At 41.9% G+C, this 25,348-nt stretch overlaps 1 protein-coding gene across 2 annotated transcripts in view; it reads right to left on the bottom strand.

Annotated features, from left to right (window-relative positions):
- TTC28 (tetratricopeptide repeat domain 28) overlaps nucleotides 1-24,799 on the bottom strand; it is a 704,109-nt gene extending 679,310 nt beyond the window's left edge. Inside the window, exon 1 of one of the 2 annotated variants that reach the window (XM_034949042.3) lies at nucleotides 24,548-24,799. In XM_034949042.3, coding sequence (XP_034804933.2) covers nucleotides 24,548-24,649 — 102 coding nt within the window. In that variant the 5' untranslated portion in view covers nucleotides 24,650-24,799. The remainder of the gene's footprint in view (nucleotides 1-24,547) is intronic. The other variant, XM_034949043.4, reaches the window with a different exon arrangement.
- Between the last annotated feature and the right edge of the window lie 549 nt (nucleotides 24,800-25,348).

Genomic DNA, 25,348 nt, shown 5'->3' on the forward strand with positions numbered 1-25,348 from the left:
ATGTGCAGGCCATTATTCTAAGTGAAGATGATTCCATTCCAGAGTTAGGGAATGGAAAACGTAATCCCACATGTTCTCACTTACAAATGGGAGCTAAGCTATGGGTACACAAAGACATATAGAGTGGTATAAAAGACATTGGAGACTCAGGAGGTAGGAGGTGGGACAGGGCTAAGGGATAAAAAAACTACATATTGGATATTGGGTACAATGTACACCACTCTGGTGATGACTGCACTAAAATCTCAGACTTCACCCACTACACAATTCATCCATGTAATCAAAAATGACTTGTACCCCAAAAGCTATTGAAATAAAATATATATAAATAAAATGTTTTAAATAAATTAAAAATATAAAATGATCCAGTTCCCAGTTTGTAGTTTTTATAACCTGCTGAGGTTTTGTTTGTTTTAAGAAAGGCTAGGTCATATCACCTGCAAACTGCATTGACTTGTTAATTTCCATGGTTTCATGCCCATGAATAATAGAATCTTAACTACAAACTATTCAATATAAACTCTAATCTGGAGATTTACCAAAACGTAATTGTGATATTCTAGCCTTTGTATCTCTACAGTGTTCTCTTGAGATGGTTACAAATAAGTCACTACCATTTTATTTGGTAAATAGCCAACTTCTTTTAAGGCTAATGGAGAAAATCATTTGGCTTGTTCCGTTATAATGACAGATTCAAATATACAAGGTCAAAATTAATTATTAAAATTTCAAATTCAACCAAGTTACAAATACATGCAATTTGAATGCTTAACACATAAGCATGAATAATTTATGTTATATGCCATTACATTTTAAAAGCATTGTTTTTCTGCTCTTATGATAAATAATAAAAATCCCTGAGGCAATTACTGATCTCTGAACTTATTGGTACTGTCACACCTTCTTTTTTTGATAGGCTTTGTGAGAGGGGAACCAGTGAAATCAAAACCACTAAAGGACCCTGTTCCTATTAAAATATCAATTTTTGTAAAGGTATAATCATGACTGTCATACAAGCATAAAATGAACACACATCAAAGACTTTAACTCATTAATTAATGAGTGATCCAGTAAGATATTACAACTAGTTCAGAGGAGAATTCCAAGTACCACACATGAAAAGGCAATCAGGAATGCTGAAATGAATTTCTAAATACTAGATGCACAATTGGCCTTTGCAGGGGAGAAGAAAAGGAAAATTGATCACCCTTCCATTTGGAAAGAATAATTTGCGTACCTATGGACAAGAATCACTTATACTGCTATCAATTATCTACGATGTACAAAAATAGAAAATAGCTCAAAGACAATGAAAGGTGCAAACCTCTTAGAATTGGATAAAACAGAAGGATAAACTGCATTCCAGACCACCCAGTTTTCCACTGAAGATACCCAGTAATCTTTTCGAGTCTTTCACAATTTTTTCTGACAGCCTCAAAGTGCAATACGCTAGAATCAGGGAAAATAAGCTATTTTTTATGAAATAAATATGATCAAAAGAAACCTGCCATGAGATAATTAGAAGGAAGTGGTGCTAGAAATGAACACAAACACAAAACACAGCACGAACCTAGGAATGCATAATTAATGCAAATATAACTATTTTCAGCATCATCCAAGGGAGAGAGAAACCTAGGTCTAACTATACAAGCATAGGATTCTAAACTTCACAGTCACCAGCACTCTTACAAGACCTATATTTTACACCAATATAAGAGTCAAGGTTGTCAGGGATGATCTATGATCTCCTGACTGTTCTGTGAGGTATAAAACAAGGTAGTAGTCTAACCTCTCCTCTCATTCCCATTTTTTAAAACTTAGGTCTTAGAATCTGAAACAACTTTTACAAGATCTAGAACAGGGGTCAGCAAATGTTAGGTATGAGTCAAATCTAGCCTGCTGCCTGTTTCTGGAAATACAGTTTTACTGGAACACAGCCATATCCATTCAGTTACCTGTTATCTATGGCTGTTTTGTGCTACAGTGGTGGGATTCAGTAGCTGCAACATAGACCATATAGCCCACAAAGCATCATCTAGCCCTTTATAGAAAGTATGCCAACCTCTGATCTAGCTCAACAGTTGCCAATATGTACTTTCAAGTCTCTTGATCTCTTTTGTTTTTAATTAGAAACAGAGTCTCACTATGTTGCACAGGCTGGTGTCGAACTCCTGTCCTCAAGTGAGTCTCCCACCTTGGCCTCCCAAAGTGCTGGGATAACAGGCGTGAGCCACTGCACCCAGTCGCTCTGTCACTCCTTTTTTTTTTTTTTTTTTTTTGAGACAGGGTCTTGCTGTGTTGCCCAAGCTGGAGTGCAGTGGCGTGATCTGAGCTCACTGTGACCGCAACCTCCCAGGATCAGGTGATCTTCCCACCTCAGTCTCCCAAGTAGCTGGAACCACAGGTGCTCTTTCGCCTAGGCTGGAGTACAGTGGCACAAGCATGGCTCATTGCAGTCTCAACCTCCCAGGTTCAGGCAATCCTCCTGCCTCAGCCTCCCATGTAACTGGGACCACAGGTGTATGCCACCACACCTGGCTAATTTTTTATTTTTTTGTAGATATAGTCACTTTGTTGTCCAGGCTGGTCTCAAACTCCTTGGCTCAAGCGATTCTCCCACCTCAGCCTCCCAAAGTGCTGGGATTACAGGCACGAGCCACTGTACTTGGCCCTCGCCACCCTCTTGACCTCTCTTAAACATAAAAAAGTTTTTCTGATCCCTTAATTATACATTTTAAGACAGCTAACTGAGAAAATACAAAGAAATAGCAAAGGCTACTCTGAATTCAGTTTTTGTTTGTTTGTTTGTTTGTTTTGAAATGGAGTTTCACTCTTGTTGCCCAGACTGGAGTGCAACGGCTGGGTCTTGGCTCACTGCAACCTCCACCTCCCAGGTTCAAGCAATTCTCCTGCCTCAGCCTCCCAAGTAGCTGGGATTACAGGTGCTCTCCACCACACCTGGCTAATTTTTGTATTTTTAGTAGAGACAGGGTTTCACCACATTGGCCAGGCTGGCCTCGAACTCCTGACCTCAGGTGATCCGCCCACATCGGCCTCCCAAAGTGCTGGGATTACAGGCATGAGCCACTGTGCCTGGCCTGAATTTAGCATTGCCTTTAAATACATTATATTCCATGCATCAAAACTGTATCTATACATATTTTAAAAAACAGAAGCATATATGTGAAAAAGTTATTTTATTTACCCAGTCTACAGATAATGCTTGGTGTACATGTGAACTGAACCATGGGCTCTGTTTGGAGTCCCCAAAACCTAGGAAGCAGTGATCTGGTTCAAGCTGCCTTGCTACAGAGAATAAAAGCTTATGCTGGTTAATCAATTCTGCAATCTAATTCTAATTGCTGTCAGAAATAATGGCTTGACAGCAACTACTGTACTGTTTTTGCCAGACATCTTCGAAAATCTCAATAATCTTAGTCTATTTAGTTATTTAAAGGAACATCAATGATAATACAATCTGACAAATTCAAAGGGAAGTTATATTGCTCAGAACTAAATGTCTATGGAAACATTTTGAGATTTTGTTCCACAGGTAATACAGATGTCTGGTAACACCAGTCTAGAAATTTTTCAGACCAAAATCTTCTTAGCTGTTTTTATTGCAAAGCTTTGAGAATATAATTTGTTCCAGGCTGAAACAACAAATATTTCTTCAAAAAAATCTAGTTTTGCCTGCAGGTACTCCCTGAACCTGTTCTGCAAGCCAGCAGGATGGTCCTTCAATCAGATGAGACACCAGGTTAAGCATCTCAATATTACAAAAGGAAACTGACAGCATCTTTACCATTTGCCCAACTGATCCCTATTGTATAAATATGCACTCAGTATACACCACAGAATACCTATACTCCAAGCCCTCACCAGAAAATGCCACTTTATATCATTTCCTGTTCTGAAAGGTTTTCCTTTCACCTAAATCTGCCTCCCTAAAACTCCCATTGATCTGAGTTTTGTGCTTGTGTGGACTCAGTAGGAACCCCAAAGTTGGTATGAAAATTATTTTAAGCTGAAGACATTTGAAATTCCACAGATAGAGGAAGATTTCTCAGAGCTTCCCTGACTAAAAGCAGTGACTTCTGGGAAATAAGCCTGCCATAAATTCCCTCTTTGGAGCAGGTCTACTCCCAGGAGGAAGAATAAAAATAAACATACCATATGCTGAGCATGGTGGCTCATGCCTGTAATCCCAGCACTTTGGGAGGCCAAGGCAGGTGGATCACTTGAGCCCAGGAGTTCCAGACCAGCCTGGGTAACATGGCAAAACCCCATCTCTACTAAAAATACAAAAAATAGCCAGAAATGTGGTGTGAGTCCGTAGTCCCAGCTACTCACGAAGCTGAGGTGGGAGAATCACCTGAGCCTGGGAAGTCAAGACTGCAGTGAGCTGAGATGGTGCCACTGCACTCCAGCCTGGGTGATGGCGGTGAGACTTTGTCTTAAAAAAAAAAAAAAAAAAAACCAACCCTACCATAAATCCTCTCTTCCAGGAGTTACATGGCCCTGGAGAAGATGGAGAGACCGCTCATATCTGTACAGACTAACATTGTCACAAACTTTCTTATCTCTCATTTGTTCTTCTAGAAACCCATTTGTTTTTCTGAAAGAAACCTATTTATTCCTCCCATAGAAGCTGTTTCTCCCCACTTCCCTTCCCATACTAGGTATATAAGCCTTTAACTCTACCGATCTAATAAGCCAGCTACTCCTTTTGTTAGCTCCCTTATACATACCACAAACCCTTTTCTCCTGTTAATGTTGTGTCAGTTTAATTTGCACAGCCCCAGACCGTAAACATAAGAGAGTAGAAGAAATTATTTCCTCTCTTACATGTCCGAAAATGACGTAAGAAGACACTTAAGTCTTCTGTCTTCAGATATTGTGCACTCTCAAATGTCTTGTATGCCTCTGTAACATCTATGGTTTAGGACTATTGTGTGCTGAACTTCCGTTCTTACAACATTCCTTTTTTCACTTGGGAGAAAAAATGAGAGAGAAGAGAGAAGGAGAGATGAGGACATTATAAAGGGATTGGCTAGATAAGCTAGTCAGAGTACCTGTTCATTTGTCTTCGATAAGCTGTAGCTCTCCCACCATTTCTCCATTTAAAAGCCCAAGTGCCCTCAGTTACTTGTGAGGGCTAAAAGGCAGCAATCTAATAAGTCCTTAATTAAAGACTATGTACACCCAAGGCAGCTTATGCTTTCTCAGAACTGAGATTCTGCTAAGGGCCTGGTCAGGAACTGCTCAGAGGTGACACAGGGCTTAAAATAAATATATATATTTTTTTGAGGCGGAGTCTCGCTCTGTCACCAGGCTGGAGTGCAGTGGCGCAATCTCAGCTCACTGCAACCTCTGCCTCCTGGGTTCAAGCGATTCTCCTGCCTCAGCCTCCCAAGTATCCGGGATTACAGGTGCCCGCCACCATGCCCAGCTAATTTTTGTATTTTTAGTAGAGACGGGGTTTCACCATGTTGGCCAGGATGGTCTCAAACTCCTGATCTCAGGTAATCCACCCGCCTCGGCCTCCCAAAGTGCTGGGATTACAGGCGTGAGCCACCATGCCTGGCCTTAAAATAAATTATTAAATGCCCACTCCTTTCTTTCCCTTCCCTCACTGTGAAGTGTCATCTTACATCCTTTAGGATGTTATCACAAATTTGTCACTTCAACCATCTTCAGTGGACCAGCAACTCCTTAGGTGGGAAGTGGGAAATGTTTCCTTAATGTTTCCTTTCTAAGCTAAATGCCCTAACTTCCCTCAAATGTTCATCATATGACCTAGTCACTTTTTAGGATGCTCTCTACTTAATATGTTCCTCTAAAAATATGATTCCTAAAACTGGACTCAAATTCAAAATAGAGCAGAACAGCTTTTTAGAGCATAACTCTATATTCATTAATGAATACTAGGACTATATTCTTTAGCTTTTTAGAGATTAAATATGGTTAGTTCATATTATACTTACAGATAACCTCAATATCTTTTCCTATAAATTACTGATAAGGTTTATTCATATGTATTTGAACCTAAATGCAGAACATTACTTATAACTGATGAATGTTGCCTTGATTTATCAATGTCTTCAACTATTGAGCACATGTGCTCTGTGCCAGGCATTTACTGAACATTGAACATAATAAAAGAAAATAAACATGGTCCCTACCCTATAGATTACAGACTATCTTGATGATTTCATATCATTCTAGTATATCAATATATCTTAGAATCCTAAATCTTTCCATGTATTATCTATCCATTTCATATTTGTGAGAACTACAAACCCAATAAACATGCCTTTTATGCCTTCATATAGGAAACTGTACTATTAAATAAGACAAGATTTTTAAAAATAGTCCTGTGTCTTGGTACAGACTTCCTGCAAATTTCTATGAACTTTATGGTAGTCTAATTCAATAACTTTATTATCAGTGTCTATAAAATTCACGTTATCCCTAAGATGTTACTTTATCAAATTATTTCAAAAAAACAAGATACACTATTTCATCTTAGAATTCCCCTCACCCTAGGCCGGGCGTGGTGGCTCACGCCTGTAATCCCAGCACTTTGGGAGGCCCAGGCGGGCGGATCACGAGGTCAGGAGATCGTGACCACGGTGAAACCCCGTCTCTACTAAAAATACAAAAAATTAGCCAGGCGCCGTGGCGGGCGCCTGTAGTCCCCGCTACTCAGGAGGCTGAGGCAGGAGAATGGCGTGAACCCGGGAGGCGGAGCTTGCAGTGAGCCGAGATTGTGCCACTGCACTCCAGCCTGGGCGACAGAGCGAGACTCCGTCTCAAAAAAAAGAAAAAAAAAAAAAAAAACTTCCCCCACCCTCAAAATAGGTAATGACAAGTTCTTAAGTGAACCCAGGTTGACACCTACTCCTTATCACCTCTATCTCGTCAGGATTCAGTTAGAAGACAGAAACTACATCAGTTATTTGAACAGATAAAATGTAATACAAGAATTTGTTAACTGAGTTTGAAATTTTTAAGTAAAAAGCTGAAAGGACGCAAAGATAACACAGATAGCAACTGCAGGAAGCAGCTACCACCCCTAAGGCTGAGTTAACAAACGCTCAGAGGAGGGACCCAGGGAACTTAAACTCAGACTTCTGAGAGGGCACTACTCAGCTGTGCTGGTTTTTCTAATTTCCCAGGAGAGGCCCAAGGAGCCTGGGACTCTAGTGGACTCTAAAGGAAGCTTGATAAAACTGGTCCTCAAATGTTGGGAAAACTGCTAACTGGATCCAGTAACTGCTACAGGAAGGTACTGCTGCTGCAGAAATAAAGAAATGTCATTAAGGCAGCACTCACAGGAACAGCAGAGAGGAAGGCCATGACGAGGATACGAGCAAATCCCTCTGCCTCTTCTAGATCTTTACCACCCACCACTCGCAACAGGGAGCAGCTGGCAAAGCAGAAATGTTGCTTGCAGAATCTCAGCCCCAGGATCACAAAGCAGAATACATAAGATATCTTTGCAGCTAAGAATAAACAAGATGGATGGATATGCAGCAATAATTTAACTGGCAAAATACATTCTGTTCCAAGGACACACAAACTATCTGTTTAATAATCTACAATTTTGTGCAAGGGATGAAAATCAGTGACTCCAATCTGTATCCAACAGTTAATCATCTCGTGCTACTCTGAAGTGTAATAATAACAAAAACAATATCTCATTGTTCAATTTCCACCGGCCTGTTGTGGGGTGGAGAGAGGGGGGAAGGATATAGCATTAGGAGATATACCTAATGTAAATGACGAGTTAATGGCTGCAGCACACCAACATGGCACATGTATATAACAAATCTGCACGTTGTGCACATGTACCCTAGAACTTAAAGTATAATTTAAAAAAATACAAAAAAAAACCAGTATCTAACATTTATTTAACCTTACTTCATGCCTAGAACTGTTTAAATAGTGCTTACGTATTGCCTGATACTTTATTATGCTACACACACACAAAAAAAGAAAAAATAGTATACAGGTATTGAATTCTTTTAATGCTCACAACAAACCTGCGAAGTAGACAAGCTAGTATTCCCACTTTATACGTGGGACAATAAGGTGCAGAAAAGTTAAAAGTTAAACTGTTTGACTTTTGCCCAAAGTCACACAGTTGTGGAGGGGCTTAGATTAAACCTAGGGAGTCAGACTCCAGAGTCCATGATTTTGACCACTACATACGCCTCAATGCCACAATACACAACCTTCTCTAAATCTAAAGTAGCCTTTGAAATGTAACTCTTGTTGAACACAGTTTACATGGTTTTTAAATTTCATATCTGGATTTGTAGCTTTACAGAAAACCAAACTCTCACAGATGGAGATATTCTTACTCTCTACTGAGAACATCCAACCTGACAACACATTTCTGGTACCCTAAGCAATACAGAATAAAGTGGGCAGAATAAAGGCAACAAAATAATCTTCCACACTGCAAAATAAAACTACTACCTTCACTACTGTCCCACTCAGAAATCAGAAGTAAATCAATTCACAGATGTATACAATTTATTTTCTAAATTATTATTTCTGGGCTGGGCGTGGTGGCTCACGCCTATAATCCCAATGCTTTGGGAGGCCAAGGTGGGCGAATCACTTGAGGTCAGGAGTTCAAGACAAACCTGGCCAACATGGTGAAACCCCATCTCTACTAAAAATACAAAAATAAACTAGGCGAGATGGCGCAGACCTATTGTCCCAGCTACTTGGGAGGCTGAGACATGAGAATCGCTTGAACCTGGGAGGCAGAGGTTGCAGTGAGCTGAAATCACACCACTGCACTCGAACCTGGGCGGGCAACAGAGCGACACTCCATCTAAAAAAAAAAATTATTGATTGAAGCTCAAAAATATGCTGGGGTTGAAAATACAAAATTAAAAATGGTCCATGTTCCTTAATATTAGATACTTGCCTTACATTAAAACTTTGCATAAATGGAAATTTAGTAAATAATTTTTTACTTTCTTACAATATTGTTAAACATAATAATATGCATTTCTAGTGTCATGATTAAGGATTCAGAATTACAAAAGGCCAAAGTTAAAATACTTATGCATCTGAAGTTATTATGTACAAAAAGTAATAAAATATTACACAAGAAAAATTTTCAAAAAATTTTTTGAGCCAAATTAATGAGTTCTCTTTCACAACTCCCTCTAAAATTAATCAAAATGTAATGACAATTGTGGGAAACCAAGCACATTTGAAAAAGTTCTGACCAGTAAATATATGAAATAATTCTAACCCTTCCAACTTCAATTAGAAATATGTACTCTAAAGCAGAAGAGTAATCATATTTCATTATAGCTGCTAACATGTTTACAACCCATCTTGCAAGGAGTAAAAAATCTTCATTAAAAATTTTTCTCTAAATTGCTTTGGGTTCACAAACAGACATGATTTGAAACATGGCAGCATAGTCAAAATCATCGAGATGGAAAATAGAATGGTGGCTGCCAGAGGCTGGAGAGAGGGAATAGGGATTTTATTGTTTAGTGGATAGAGTTTCACTTTTATAAGATGAAGAGTTATAGAGATGGATAATGGTGATAGTTGCACAACATCATGAATGTATTTAATTCCACTTAACTGTACACATAAAAATGATTAAGATGGTAATTTGACATACATTTTACAATTTAAAAATTGAGTGCCAGGCGCAGTGGCTCATGCCTGTAATGCCAGCACTTTGGGAGGCCAAGGCAGGTGGATCACCTGAGGTCAGGATTTCCAGATCAGCCTGGCCAACATGGTAAAACCCCGTCTCTACTAAAAATACAAAAATTAGCCGGACATGGTGACACACATCTGTAATCTCAGCTACTCAGGAGACTGAGGCAGGAGAATTGCTTGAGCCTGGGAGGTGGAGGTCACAGTGAGCCAAGATCATGCCACTGCACTCTAGCCTGGGTGACAGAGTGAGATTCTGTCTCAAAAAAAGAAAAAAAAATTGAGGAAAAAAAGAGATGATCTCCCTATCATGTAAGAAAACAGCAGGAAGGTGTCTATCTGCAAAGCAGACAGTGGGCCCTCACCAGAAGCAAACTGACTGGCCCCTTGACATTGAACTTCCTAACCTCCAGAACTGTGAGAAATAAATGTTTGTTGCTAAAAACAAGAACAAACAAAAAATAACTCCATCACAGTATAAAAATGTATCCAAACATTCAACTGTTTCAACTCTTACAAGGGTAAGAAACGGACTCAAATTAATTTTTTTTTGAGACAAGAGTCTTGCTGTGTTGCCCAGGCTGAAGTGCAGTGGCACGATCTCAGCTCATTGCAACCTCCGCCTCCCAGGTTCAAGTGATTCTCATGCCTCTGCCTCCCAAGTAGCTGGGCCTACAGGTTCATGCCACCACGTCCAGCTAATTTTTGTGTTTTTAGTGGAGACGGGGTTTTACCAGTTGGCCAGGCTAGTCTCAAACTCCTGAACTCAAGTGATCCACCTGCCTCAGCCTCCCACAGTGCCAGGATTACAGGTCAAAATTACTATTTATTAATAACTACATTTCTAGCTTCACCAGAAATTCCTGCTCAAATAAAGAATATGCCTGGTGTGGTGGCTCATGCCTGCAATCCCAACTACTTAGGAGGCTGAGGCAAGAGAATCCCTTGAGCCTAGGAGTCCGAGGCTGGGGTGAGCTATAATAGCACCAATGAACTCCAGCCTGGGTGACAGGGCCAGACACTGTCTCTAAATTTTTTATTTTAATTTAAAAATAAAATCTGAAATGCATTTTTTTTTTCTTGAGACAAGGTCTCGCTCTGTCACCCAGGCTGGAGTGCAGTGGCATGATCATGGCTCACTGCAACCTCAACCTCCTGGGCCGAACTGATCCTCCCACCTCAGCCTCCCAAGTAGCTGGGACTACAAGCACACACCACCACGCCCAACTAATTTTTGTATTTTGGAGATGGGGTTTCATCATGTTGCCCAGGCTGACCTTGAACTCCTGGGCTCAGGCGATCCTCTCATCTTGGCCTCCCAAAGTGCTAGGATTACATGTGTGAGCCACCACACACAGCCTGAAATGCATTTTTTTTAACAGCAAAAAAATATTTTCAGGAAATTATATCTCTATTTCACAAACCTGGTCTAAAACTAAAATTTTGAATCAAAACACAACTTATAGTACTAACACATTTTCTCTTTAACTTTTATTTGTACTATGAAAATTGATTCTTCCTCATCAATAACCAAGGAATATACAAGTAGTGATTTTCTTTATCATTTCTTTCATCAGCACAGTAAGAAAAGGAAATTTTTTTTCTTTTAGAGATGGAGTCTCGCTCTGTTGCCCAGACTGGAATGCAGTGGCACCATCTCAGCTCACTGCAACCTCTGCCTCCCAGGTTCAAGTGATTCTTCTGCCTCAGCCTCCCAAGTAGCTGGGACTGCAGGCACACACCACCACACCCGGCTAATTTTTTGTTTTTGTTTTGTTTTGATTTGGTTTGGTTTGGTTTGGTTTTTTGAGATGGAGTCTCACTCTGTCACTCAGACTGGAGTACAGTGGCGCTATTCGGCTCACTGCAACCTCCACCTCCTGGTTTCAAGAGATTCTTCTGTCTCAACCTCCCGAGTAGCTGATACTACAGGCATGTGCCACCACACCCGGCTAATTTTTGTGTTTTCAGTAGAGACGGGGTTTCACAATGTTAGCCAGGCTGGTCTCGAACTCCTGACCTCAGGTGATCCACCCACATTGGCTTCCCAAAGTGCTGGGATTACAGGCATGAGCCACCGCGGCTGGCTAATTTTTGTATTTTTAGTAGAGATGGGTTTCACCATATTGGCCAGAATGGTCTCGAACTCCTGACCTCATGATCTGAGAAAAGGAAAAAAAAATTTTTAAATATATAATTCCCTTTATTTCAAAGTTGCATAGGAAATTAGAATCATTCTTTTGCTATCTTAAAAACTACTGCTTTTAAGGCCAGCCGCAGTGGCTTACACCTGTAATCCCAGCACTTTGGGAGGCCGAGGTGAGCGGATCACCTGAGGTCGGGAGTTCGAGACCAGCCTGACCAACATGGAGAAACCCCGTCTCTACTAAAAATACAAAATTAGCCGTGTGTGGTGGCACATGCCTGTAATCCCAGCTACTTGGGAAGCTAAGGCAGGAGAATCCCTTGAACCCAGGAGGTGGAGGTTGCGGTGAGTCGAGATCGTGCCATTGTACTCCAGCCTGGGGCAACAAGTACGAAACTCCATCTCAGAAAAAAAACAATTGTTGTTATGTAGCCTCATTTCATATAATCCCTTCTTCATTATTTAATTTCTATCATCCAAGAAACATTTATATCAGGTACTACATTAAGTATTAGTTTAATAACAGCTTTATAACATTCATTTATTCATTTATTTTTAGAGACTGGGTTTCATTCTGTGGCCCAGGCTACAGTGCAGTGGTGCCAACATAGCTCACTGTAGCTTGGAACTACTGGGTTCAAGGGGTCTTCCTGCCTCAGCCTCCTGAGTAGCTGGGACTACAGGTACATGCCACCATACCCGGCTAATTTGACTGATTGACAGACAGATAGTTTTGTTTTGTTTTTTTGAGACAGAGTCTCACTCTGTCACCCAGGCTGGAGTGCAGTGGCACGATCTCAGCTCACTGCAACCTCTGCCTCCCAGGTTCAAGCAATTATCCTACCTCAGCTTCCCAGGTAGCTGGGATTACAAGGGCATCACCACACCCAGCTAATTTTTGTATTTTTAGTAGAGATGGGGGTCTCACCATGTTGGCAAAGCTGGTCTCGAACTCCTGACCTCAGGTGATCCACCTGCCTCGGCCTCCCAAAGTTCTGGGATTACAGGCATGAGCCACTGCACCTGGCCTAAAAAATATATTTTAGAGACTGGGTCTCACACTATGTCACCCAGGCTGGTCTTGAACTCCTGACCTCAAGCAATCCTCCTACTTCAGCCTCCCAAATAGCTGAAATACAGAAAGGAACAACCATGCCTGGCTCAGTTTTGTAACTTTCAATACATAAAGAAATTACACTGCTCACATTGTAATTAATTTCATCTTTTCATTAAATTAATAGATAATAAAATTTGATAATAAACTTAATGTCAAATACTGCTTGATCAGTATTATAGAGACAAATTCCAGAATGGTGTGCCAACATAACCTTAAACCTCACAATAAAAACTAGGTTTTAACAATATCCACAGGGAAATTATGTTATTTTCTGGCAACAAGTCTAGCGTTTAGTAGCAAAAGGTAGTTATAATTGATCACTATTTGCTTAGTGATCATATAAATCAAAGACAGTCTAAGGCAAATGGTTAAGAACAGATTCCAGAGCCAGGCTGCTAAATTAGAATCCAAGGCAATTCAGTTTCCTAGCTGGATGGTATTGATAAAGTTACTTAACCTCTCTGTACTACACTTGTTTCACATGTAAGATGGGGATAATAGTGCCTACTTCATAAAGTTGTGAGAATTAAATTAGTTAATATATGTAAAGTATTTAAACAGTACTGACACAGAGTACGCACAATATAAATGCTAGTCTAGCTATAATAATCTCAAACACCTATACTTACAGAAGGAAGAGTGCTTCCACACAAATACTCTATAATTTATATGGTTCTTCCAAATAAGTCTAATGAAAATTTTATTTTTCATAAAATATATTTGGAATTTGTGGCCAATTTCTTGAACAATTATTATAAATGGTTTTCATAAATCTTTGTGAATATTAGGAAGCAATGGATTCAAAAGAAGCATTATGTGACAGTGGAGCAATATTCGAAACTCCTGTTGCTACACAAGCCAAAAATGACATGGATCCAAGACAACTCAAAACAAAAATATTACACACAGAACAGAAGCAACTGTGCAGTATCAGGAAATGCAATACACTTTTTCTAGTGATAAGAAACTTCCACCGGGCGCGGTGGCTCACACCTGTAATCCCAGTACTTTGGGAGGCTGAGGCAGGCTGATCTCGAGGTCAGGAGATCGAGACCATCCTGGCTAACACAGTGAAACCCCGTCTGTACTAAAAATACAATAAATTAGCCAGGCGTGGTGGCAAATGCCTGTAGTCCCAGCTACTCGGAAGGCTGAGATAGGAGAATGGCGTGAACCCAGGAGGCGGAGATTGCAGTGAGCCGAGATAGTGCCGCTGCACTCCAGCCTGGGAGACAGAGCGAAACTCCGTCTCAAAAAAAAAAAAAAAGAAAGAAAGAAAGAAAAAGAAACTTCACATGGGGCCACATGTCTAATAAAGGTGACTGAATCCCAAAATTATATTGGTAACATGGAAATTCCTGATAGGGGAAGAATATTCCCAGAAGTGTGACCAGTTAGGGCCAAAATAAAAGGTACAATTTACCCAATTATTATACCTAAGTACCCGGCCTTATTAAATATATGTTCCTCAATATCAAATTGTACTAAAAATCAGGAAACTAAGCTCCTAGTAGAGAACTGGTCAAAGGGAAGATCTTTGTGGAGTCAGCAGTTTCCTCTGTCCTACAATTTGGCAAAATAATCTCATAAGCACAAGAAGGTTAATATGCTTGCATTAAAAATGTTAAGTTACTTATAATCCAATTTAAATGTAAGTTCAAATACCTTAACATGTTCACATTACTTTTTTAATTCACAAAAACGTTCTTATCTATCTTTATTTTAAGATGTTTTCCACATACATGCTTAGTGAATTTTCTTTTAGGAGATGTAAGAGAGTCTACAAATCTTTATTCTACTGTTTCCCAAAATATACCCAATTACTGGCAAAAATGTTATTATTAAACTGATGAGAAAATATAAAGGTTTATTACTGGATTAAATAAGTTTTTCCATATGCTTGAATTTTTTATACACACAGTATATACTCTATTATATATATACACAGAATACAACTCTATCAGTATTGAACTTAATTTGTCATTCCATAAAATGGCCATAGATGGCCAGATCAAGTAATCCTACTCATTTTACCCTGTATTACTGAAAATAAAAATGGGGGGGTGCAAATAAAGACTTTAATATCTTTAATGATGTTTTTTAAGGGTTAGACTTTTATTTTCTGACATTTTTCTACACCTCTAATGAAATACATTTCACATATCGTAAAACTTACCCATTTAAAGAATCCAGTTCAGTGTCTTTTGGTGATTTATTCAGAGTTTTGCAACCATTACCACAATCTAATTTTAGAATACTCTCATCACCCCATACCCATCAGCAGTCATTCCCTCCTCCTCCCCACCCAACGTTCGTGACAAACACTAATCTTCTTTCCCTCTCTATGCATTTGTCTATGCTTAACTATTTCACATAAATAGAATCATTACAATATGTGATCTCTTGTGACTGGTTTCTTCCACTTAGATTGTTTTCAAGGTTCATCCATGTTGTATCATGCATCAGTACTTCTTCCTTTTATGGCAGAATAATACTCCACTGGAAATAATACTCCACTGGAAAAAAATATTTTGTTTATCCAGTCAACAGTTAGTTGTACTTGTGGCTGTTTTCACTTTTTGGCTTTTATAAATAATATAGCAATGAACATTCATGTTCACACAAGTTTTTGTGTGAACAATTGTTTTGATGTCTTTAGGAGATATATATATATATGTGGAATTACTGGGCCATATGGCAAGTCTATGTTTAACATTTTGAGGAGCTGCCAAAGCATTTTCTAAGACAGCTGCACCACTTTACATTCCAGCAATGTATGAGAGCTCCAATTTCTCCACATCCTCACCAGTACTTGTTATTGTCTATCTTTTTAACTTTAGCCACCCCAGTTGATGTAAAGTGGATCTCATTGTGGTTTTGATTGCATGACTGATGACTAACGATGTTGCATACCTTTTCATGTTATTGGCCATTTGTATATCTTTAGGAAATGTCTACTTTTTTGGTTTCACTCTGTCACCCAGGCTGGAGTGCAGCAGTGTAATCACTGCTCACTGCAGCTGCGATTTCCCAGGCTCAAGTGATCACGGGCTAACATTTTTTTCTATTTTTTTTTTGTAGAGAAGAGGTGTTACTATGTTGCCCAGGCTGATCTCAAACTCCTGGGCTCAAGTGATCCTCCCACCTTGGCCTCCCAAAGTGCTAGGATTACAGGCATGAACCACCTCAACTGGCCTGTTTATTTTTAAATTCGGTTGTCCTTTTATCATTGCATAGTAAGTTATTAATATATTCTGAATAATAAGTCCTTTAACAAATATATATTTGCAAATATTTTCTTCCTTGGCCGGGCGCGGTGGCTCACGCCTGTAATCCCAGCACTTTGGGAGGCCGAGGCAGGTGGATCACGAGGTCAGGAGATCAAGACCATCCTGTCTAACACAGTGAAACCCCGCCTCTACTAAAAATACAAAAAATTAGCCAGGCGTGGTGGCGGGAGCCTGTAGTCCCAGCTACTCAGGACACTGAGGCAGGAGAATGGCGTGAACCCGGTAGGCAGAGCTTGCAATGAGCCGAGATCGCACCACTGCACTCCAGCCTGGGCGACAGAACAAGACTCCATCTCAAAAAAAAAAAAAAAAAAAAATTTCTTCCATTATGTGGATTTTGTTTTCACTTTTTTTTTGAGACAGAGTCTTGCTTTGTCGCCCAGGCTGGAATGCAGTGGCCCAATCTCAGCTCATTGCAACCTCCACCTCCCAGGTTCACATGATTCTCTTGCCTCAGCCACCCAAGTAACTGGGATTACAGGCGCCTGCCACCATGCCCGGCTAATTTTTGTGTTTTTAGTAGAGACAGGGTTTCACCATGATGCCCAGGCTGGTCTCGAACTCCTGACTCCAAGTCATCTGCCCACCTCGGCCTCCCAAAGTGCTGGGATTACAGGTATGAGCCACTGCACCTGGACAAAATAAGGCTTTTATCAGAAAATTAAAATAGAAATAAACCCTTTAAAACTAAAACACTTTTTTTTTTTTTTGAGACAGAGTCTCGCTCTGTCACCCAGGCTGGAGTGCAGTGGTGTGATCTCAGCTCACTGCAACGTCCGCCTCCTGAGTTCAAGTGATTCTCCTTCCTCAGCCTCCCAAGTAGATGGGACTATAGGCTAATTTTTTGGGTTGTTTTGTTTTGAGACGGAGTCTTACTCTCTCGCCCAGGCTGGAGGCCATCTCGGCTCACTGCAAGCTCCGCCTCCCAGGTTCAAGCAGTTCTCTGCCTCAGCCTCTGGAGTAGCTGGGATTATAGGCGCCTGCCACCACGCACGGCTACTTTTTGTATTTTTAGTAGAGACAGGGTTTCATCATATTGGCCAGGCTGGTCTTGAACTCCTGACCTCGTGATCCACCCACCTCGGCCTCCCAAAGTGCTGGGATTACAGGCATGAGCCACCGCGCCTGGCCAATTTTTTGTATTTTTATTAGAGACAAGGTTTCACCCTGTTGGTCAGGCTGGTCTCAATCTCCTAACCTCATGATCCACCCGTCTCGGCCTCCTAAAATGCTGGGATTACAGGCATGACCCACCACACCCAGCCTAAAATATTTATTACTAAAAATCAATAATATGTTCTTGCTGTTGAGAAAGAGAAAGCAACAATAATGTCCTTCCACTCTTTGACTAAATACCAGGAATTATTTTGCTAGACACCAAAAGTCATATTTGGAGAACTGAAGAGGTAATAATAGTAACTGGAGAGTAGAACAGAAAAAGAGGGCAAGTAGGTGTTGTAGTATGGCTGTAATTGGCCTCACTGTGACCACTACAGAAAAAACCCTTTTTCATCATAGCTATACTGCCCCTAGGCAAGGACGTGAAGAACATACCTTATTTTACAAGATTAATAGCGTAAAACTAACATATAGTAATCTGGAATGTGATTTTTTGAGATCCCACTTGATAAATAATTGATTGTAATGAGGATGTGGTTTTGTGGATAAAGAGTAGGATTGCTAAGAAATAGCAAATGGTCTAAGCACAACAAACCTGACTTTGTGTTGTGGTTTTGCAGGAGTTAAAAAAAGAAGTTGGGCCAGGAGCGGTGGCTCACACCTGTAATCCCAGCACTTTGGGAGGCTGAGGCGGGTGGATCACGAGGTCAGGAGATCGAGACCATCCTGGCTAACATGGTGAAACCCCGTCTCTACTAAAAATACAAAAATTTAGCTAGACTTGGTGGCAGGCGCCTGTAGTCCCAGCTACTTGGGAAACTGAGGCAGGAGAATGGCGTGAACCCAGAAGGCGGAGCTTGCAGTGAGCCGAGATCACGCCACTGCACTCCAGCCTGGGCGACAGAGACTCCGTCTCAAAAAAAAAAGTTAACTGCAAATGTTAAATAAGAGAATGCATTATTATTGTATGTAGCTTCCCCCCCTTACCTGGTACGTACTTGGCATTTCTATGCCATAATGGAAGTCAAAAATCACCATGATATTGTTTCAACATACTATGGACGTAGTTCAGAAAATGTTAGGACAAATTTGATATCAACATTCTTTGCACTCACAGAATTGCATAAAGAGTATCACTTTGGTAAAGATGAAAATTACTAAGATTATTGTCCTCTAATGTCAATCATCATAAAATGAATATCAAATTAGCATTGATACTTATATTTTGCTAAAACATGCCTACAGAAAACTGGTTAGTGTTTGTTTTTGGAAGACTATAGATAATAAAGTGTGAATATACAAGAAACATGAGATGTTCCAAGCATCATATTTGTATCATACTATGTCTCTAGTTTCTCTTCTTAGAAAATAACAATGCACCCAGCTGCTGAAGAGACACCAAAATAAATGTTCTACCAAGTTTAAGTTCAAACATCAGGCTTCCCACTAACAGTTTTTAAAATAGCAATAATTTAAAGGAAGAAAGATTGTAACCATGAAATTTAATGAAAAAATATTGTTTCTGCTTTCAGGAAAAAAAGTAGTGAAAAAACAGCACACAAAACAAGAATCATAGAGTAAAAATAAAGAGCTTTCAATTATATTTTTATTATTTTTAATATTTAAAATTCACTGTCAAATATTCTATATAGCAACCTTGATTTCACATGCATTTGCAATACAACTATGTGGTATGAGAGACTTGTCTTCTTTAGTGGTTCCTCAAGCACTCACAGGGATTTCTTGGGTCGTAGAAAGGTGATGGGGACAGGAAGAGGCTTGGGGTTTCTGTTTGTGGTTTTTTTCTTTGCGGTTTTTTTTTTTTTTTTTTTGGTCTGTGGTTTTGGAGTTTTTGTTTTTCTTGGTTTTTGATTGGGTTTGTCTGTTTTTTGTTTTGTGGCTCACTTTTAACTGGAATTAATTAGCAGAAGAAGATAAACAACAAATATCAAATCCCTACCACAGGCAAGGCATTGTTCTAAATATATACCTACATCCTCTTTTATTTAACAATTCTTTCGAATGGATATTACTATGCAATTATACATATGAGAACCATAAGATGCGTAAGAGTTAAGATCTGTTGGCTGGAGCAGTGGCTCAAGCCTGTAATTCCAGCACTTTGGGAGGTTGAGGCGGGTGGATCACTTGAGGTCAGGAGTTCAAGACCAGCCTGGCCAACACGGTGAAACCATGTCTCTACTAAAAATACAAAATTAGCTGGGCATAGTGGTGCACATCTGTAATCCCAACTACTTGGGAGGCTGAGGCAGGAGGATCACTTGAACCCAGGAGGCAGAGGTTACAGTGAGCCAAGATCACACCACTGCACTCCAGCCTGGGCGATGGCGAGACTCTGTCTCCAAAAAAAAAAAAAAAAAAAAGGTAAAACATGATCATTGTAAAAATCCCAGCTGTCTTTTTTACAGAAATTGATAAGCTGATCCTAAAATCCATTTGGAAATATAAGGGACCCAAAATAGCCAGTCTTGAAAAAGAACAAAGTTAAAGGACTTACACTTAATTTCAAAACCTATTACCAAGCTGCAGTAATGAAACAGTGTAGTACTGGCATAAAGACAGAAAGAAATACACATCAAGAGAACAGAACTTAGAGTCCAGAAATAAAACCTTATATATGTTCAAGTGATTCTCAAAAAAGATGTGAAGACCATCAATAAAGGAAAGGACACTCTTTTCAATATATAGTGCTGGGATAACTTTTTGTATCTATATACAAAATAATAAATTTGGACCACATACCACACACACCTCACACCACACACAAAAATTAAAACAAAATGGATCAACAACCTAAATATAAGGGCTAAAAGCATACAACTCTTAGAAGAAAACATAGGGGTAAATCATAGGGCTAAATCTTCATGACCGTAGATTTGGCAATGGCTTCTTAGACAAGAAACCAAAATCATGAGCAACAAAGAAAAAACAGATAAGCTAGACTTCCTCAAAATTAAAAACTTTTTTGGCATCAGAGGACATTATCAAAAGAGTAAACCGAGTGTGGTGGCTCACACCAGTAATCCTAGCACTTTGGGAGGCAGAGGCTGGTGGACCACTTGAGCCCAGGAGTTCCAGACCAGCCTGGGCAACACGGCAAAACTCCATCTCTACAAAAAATACAAAAATTAACCGTGCCTGTAGTCCTACCTGCTCAGGAGGCTGAGGTGGGAGGAACAACTGAGCCCAGGGAGGTCCAGGCTGCAGTGAGCCACAGCCTGGGCTCTGTGGAGTACAGCTACCACTGTACTCCAGCCTGGGCGACAGAGTGAAACCCTGTCACACACACACACACACACACACACACACACACACACACACACACAATGTAAAAAGAGGCATGAGCCTCTTTTATAGGTGCAGTGGCTCACATCTGTATTCCCAACACTTTCTGGGAGGCTGAGGTGAGAGGATCTCTTGAGGCCAGGAGTTCAAGATCAGCCTGGGCAACATAGCGAGACCCCTTATCTACAAAAAATTTTTAAATATTTGCCAAGTGTGGTGGCACGTGCCTGTAGTCTTAAACAATTATCATATGACCCAGATAGTCTATTCCTTAGGTATATACCCAAGGGAAATGAAAATATACATCCACACTAAAATCTGTACACAAATGTTCATAGCAGCATTATTCATAATAGCCGAAAATTGGAAAAAAAGCTCACGTGCCTATCAACAGAGGAACTGATAAAATATGGTATATCCATTCAAAAGATTACTCAGCATTAAAAAAGAATGAAGTGCTGATATACGCTACAGCATGGATAAACCTTGAAAACACTGTGCCACATGAAATAAGTCAATCACAAAAGACCATATGTAGTAAGATTTCATTCTGTGAAACCTCCAGAAGAGCTAAACTCAGAGACAGAAAGTAGGCTAGTTATTGCCAGGGACTAGGGGAAAAGGGAATAAGGATGACTGCTAATGGGTATGGGATTTCTTGTGGACTGATGAAAATGGTCTGAAAGTATCTAGATACCTGTCCTGTTTGTGTGATTCTGTGAACATATTATAAACCACAAAATTCTGCACTCAAGGGGATTTCATGGTAGGTGAATTTATCTCATTTATCTTTATCTCAATAAAGCTTTTTAAAGACACTTTAAAAAGACATATCTGTATAAGCTACAAAAATAACACACTGAGAGACTAAAATGCCTAATTTTTCCATTTTTCTTCTTCAGCGCAATCTCAAGTCCAAAAGTCTTTCCTTCCTATATATGCATATTTTGTCCAGTGAAACAAGAAACTCTATTTTTTTATTAGAAATAAAAAAAAAAGCCAGGTGTGGTGGCTCACAGTTGTGCTTCCAGCTACTCAGAAGGCTGAGGCAGAAGGATCACTTGAGGTCAAGACTGGGAGTTCAAGACTAGCTGAGGCAACACAGCTAGATCCTGTCTTTAAAAATATTTTTTAGGCCAGGCGCGGTGGCTCACGCCTGTAATCCCAGCACTTGCGAGCCCGAGGAGGGCGGATCATTTGAGATCGGGAGTTCAAAACCAGCCTGGACAACATGGTGAAACCCCATCTCTACTAAAAATACAAAAATTAGCCGGGCATGGCGGTGGGCACCTGTATTCCCAGCTACTTGGGAGGCTAAGGCAGGAGAATTGCTTGAGCCAGGAGGGTGGAGGCTGCAGTGAGGCCAAGATCATGCCATTGCACTCCAGCCTGGGTGACAGAGCAAGACTCCATCTCAGGAAAAAAAAAAAAAAAAATATATATATATATATATATATATTAAGTTAAAACCCTACTGAAATGAAACCAATAAAATAAAATTCAATTTAATTAAAAAATAGTTCCTGAAATATTAATTTTCAAACAATTCTATTTTAGCTTTGACTCTGAACAAAATATAAACCTCAATTTCAAAATATCACAAAGATTGGCTGGGGGCAGTGGCTCACGCCTGTAATTCCAGCACTTTGGGAAGACGAGGCAGGTGGATCACTAGAGGCCAGGAGTTCCAGAGCAGCCTGGCCAACATAGGGAAACCCAGTCTCTACTAAAATAATACAACAAAAATTAGCCAGGTCTAGTAACCCCAGCTACTCAAGAGGCTGAGGCATTAGAATCGCTGGAATCCGGGAGGTGGAGGTTGCAGTGAGCGGAGATCATGCCACAGCACTCAACCTGGGCGACAGACTGAGACTCTGTCTCAAAAAAATAAAAATAAGGCCAGGTGCCATGGCTCACGCGTGTAATCTCAGCACTTTGGGAGGCCAAGGTGGGCAGATCACTTGAGGTCAAGGAGTTTGGGACCAGCCTGGGCAACACAGTGAAACCTCCTCTCTACTAAAAATACATAAATTAGCTGGGCATGCTGGCACATACTTGTAATGCCAGCTACACCAGAGGCTGAGGCAGGGGAATCGCTTGAATTCGGGAGGTGGAGGTTGCAGTGACCTGAGATTGTGCTACTGCACTCCAGCCTGGAAGACAGAGTGAGGCTCCGTCTCAAAAAAAAAAAAGAAAAAGAAGAAAATTTAAATTAAAAATTTAAAAAATCACAAAGACTACAAATACTCAGGTTTAAGCAAATTCCCACCTTTCTTGAATTAACAGTAATTCATATTTGCTTTGTCAAAAATGTAGATACTTACCTGCCCCAATGGAATGAAATCCTAAAAGCCTAGTGTTCCCAAATGATGAAGAGAAAGAAACATGCATATTTTAATTTAGAATGTTGATTCAGAATTAATTTCAACCTAGCTGGAGTATACATAATCATTTATGTATTTATTTACTTATTTAAGAGACTGGGTTTCGTTGTGTTATCCAGGCTGGAATGCAGTGGCACAACCTTGGCTCACTGCAACTTGTACTTCCTGAGCTCAAGCGATCCTCCCACCTCAGCCTCCAGAGTAGCTGAGACTGCAAGTGCACGCTACCACACCCAGCTAATTTTTGCGGAGACGAACGAGTCTCGCTATGTTTCCCACACTGGTCTCTAACTCCTTGGCTCACTACAGCCTCAAGCCCCTGGGCTCAAGCAATCTGCCTCCCAAAGTGCTGAGATTACAGGAGTGAGCCACCGCACCCGGCCTAGTGGATAGTGTATACTAAGCAACATGTACCCTGCTTTTGCCTAAAACATACTGAAAACATGGCATTGAACACAATCACAAAGTTGGGAGTTGAGAAAAATCATATACTGTAAAATAAATCTGAGATATTAATCTCAAGAAGCTCCTGAAAATGTCTCAAGAACTCCTATGCTGCACTCTCCCTAATAATTTAGACTTTCTACAGATATTTTCTGATCATCTACAGTGTGTCAGGCACCATGCCAGGTACCAAGATGCCATGGTGAGGTATACACAAAACCGGCTCCTGCTTGCAGGAAGCCTACTCTCTAAAACAGTGCTTGCCAAGCTCGCCTGATCATAACTTCGGAGCTTGTTTAAGTTCAAAATCGGCTTCCCTGCTTTGGTGAGCCACAGTCCGTGGCATTTTTATCAGGTGCTCCCAATGATTCCCACGCTCTAACGGGTTTGGGAGGCAAGGGTGGGGGTAAGCTCGAGAGCCCAGAGCCATCCCGTCCAGCGGGAGCCCCACCTCTAAAGTCCATGTCGCTCAGCATCCTTCCCCCTGACTAGTGGCCCAAACACAGCACGAAGCTGAGGTGGGTGGAACGCTTTCCAAAACAACGCTCTGTGATGAGCCACCGACAGACTTGCTCGCCTCCGGGGACGAAGAGCTCACTCCTCACAAACCCCACCCCGGAAAGGTAGCACCTGAGCATCCCGGGCTGCGCCGACACCTGTCTCACCGCGGGTGCCGCCTACCGCTCCGGTGGACTCCAGTCCCCAGGTTCCGCCCCACGGGGGCTGGGGGGAAGGGGGAGGCGCCGCGCGCATTAGGCGCTGACTGTATACCGACACCCCCCCCCCGGTGTGCGCAGGCCAACACCCATACACACCCTCACACACCCACACACATCCACACACACTCGCGCGGAAACTGAGGCAGGCAGGCGGCGGACCAGGTCCCGCCGCCTCACGGCTCGCGGCTGGGATCGAACCCGGACTGCGAGACGCCTTCCGCCTCGCAGGCGCTCCTCAGCCGCTGAGGCCCGGCCCGGCTCCCACCGCCGGAGTTTCACAAAGAAAGTCTCCCGGCCCGAGCCCCTCACGCACTCACCGGCGCCGACGCCGGCGGCGACTCTGGCTCCCGCCGCCTTCGGTTCCTTGCGGGGGTCGGCCCTTGGGTCGGCTCGGGCGCCGGCGGCGGCGACTGCTCCATCCCCACGGGGCCCGGGCCGCGTCCGCCTCGAGCTAACGGTCCCGCCAGCTAGGCGCGCGCGCCGGTTCCGCGCGCCATGTTCCCGCCGTGCTGCGCGCCGCCGCGGCGCCCCTCACTGCCCCCGAACCGCGCGCGCGCCCCCGCGGGCCCACACATGCACCGCGCACGCGCGCGTTCGCCGCGCCCCCTCCCCGCGCGCCCCGCCTCGCGCCCTCTGGAGCTGGCCGCTGTTCCCAGTGTCTCGCCCACCCCCGCCGGGCCCGTCGGACTCGGCGGGTGAGCGCGCGGTTCCCGGCTCCGCACCGCCGCCTGCCTCTCTGCAGACCACCCCGGACCCGACCCCTCGGCCATTTCCCCACACTGCCACTTTCGCTTCCCCCACGACGCGGGGCCTGGGACGACGGTCCGGGCCAAGAGGAACTTCCCCGCAAGAAGTGCCTAGCTAAGGACGCTACTAAGGGGGCGGGATCGCCATCGTGGAGGTGTGCAAGCACGTGCCTGCGTCCCGGAGACAGCCAGACTCAATGGAGAAGCTGAGTTCAAGTCCCACATCTCCACTAACCCTTGCGTGTTAGGGTCAGGGCTTCGGGACTTGTTTCTCCTAAATCTTTTTTTTTTTTTTTTCTTTTTTGAGACGATGTCTTGGTCTGTCACGCAGGCTGGAGTGCTGTGGCGCGATCTCAGCTCACTGCAAGCTCC

This window comes from Pan paniscus, chromosome 23, assembly GCF_029289425.2.
Source record: "Pan paniscus chromosome 23, NHGRI_mPanPan1-v2.0_pri, whole genome shotgun sequence".
NCBI classification, from domain to species: Eukaryota; Metazoa; Chordata; class Mammalia; order Primates; family Hominidae; genus Pan; species Pan paniscus.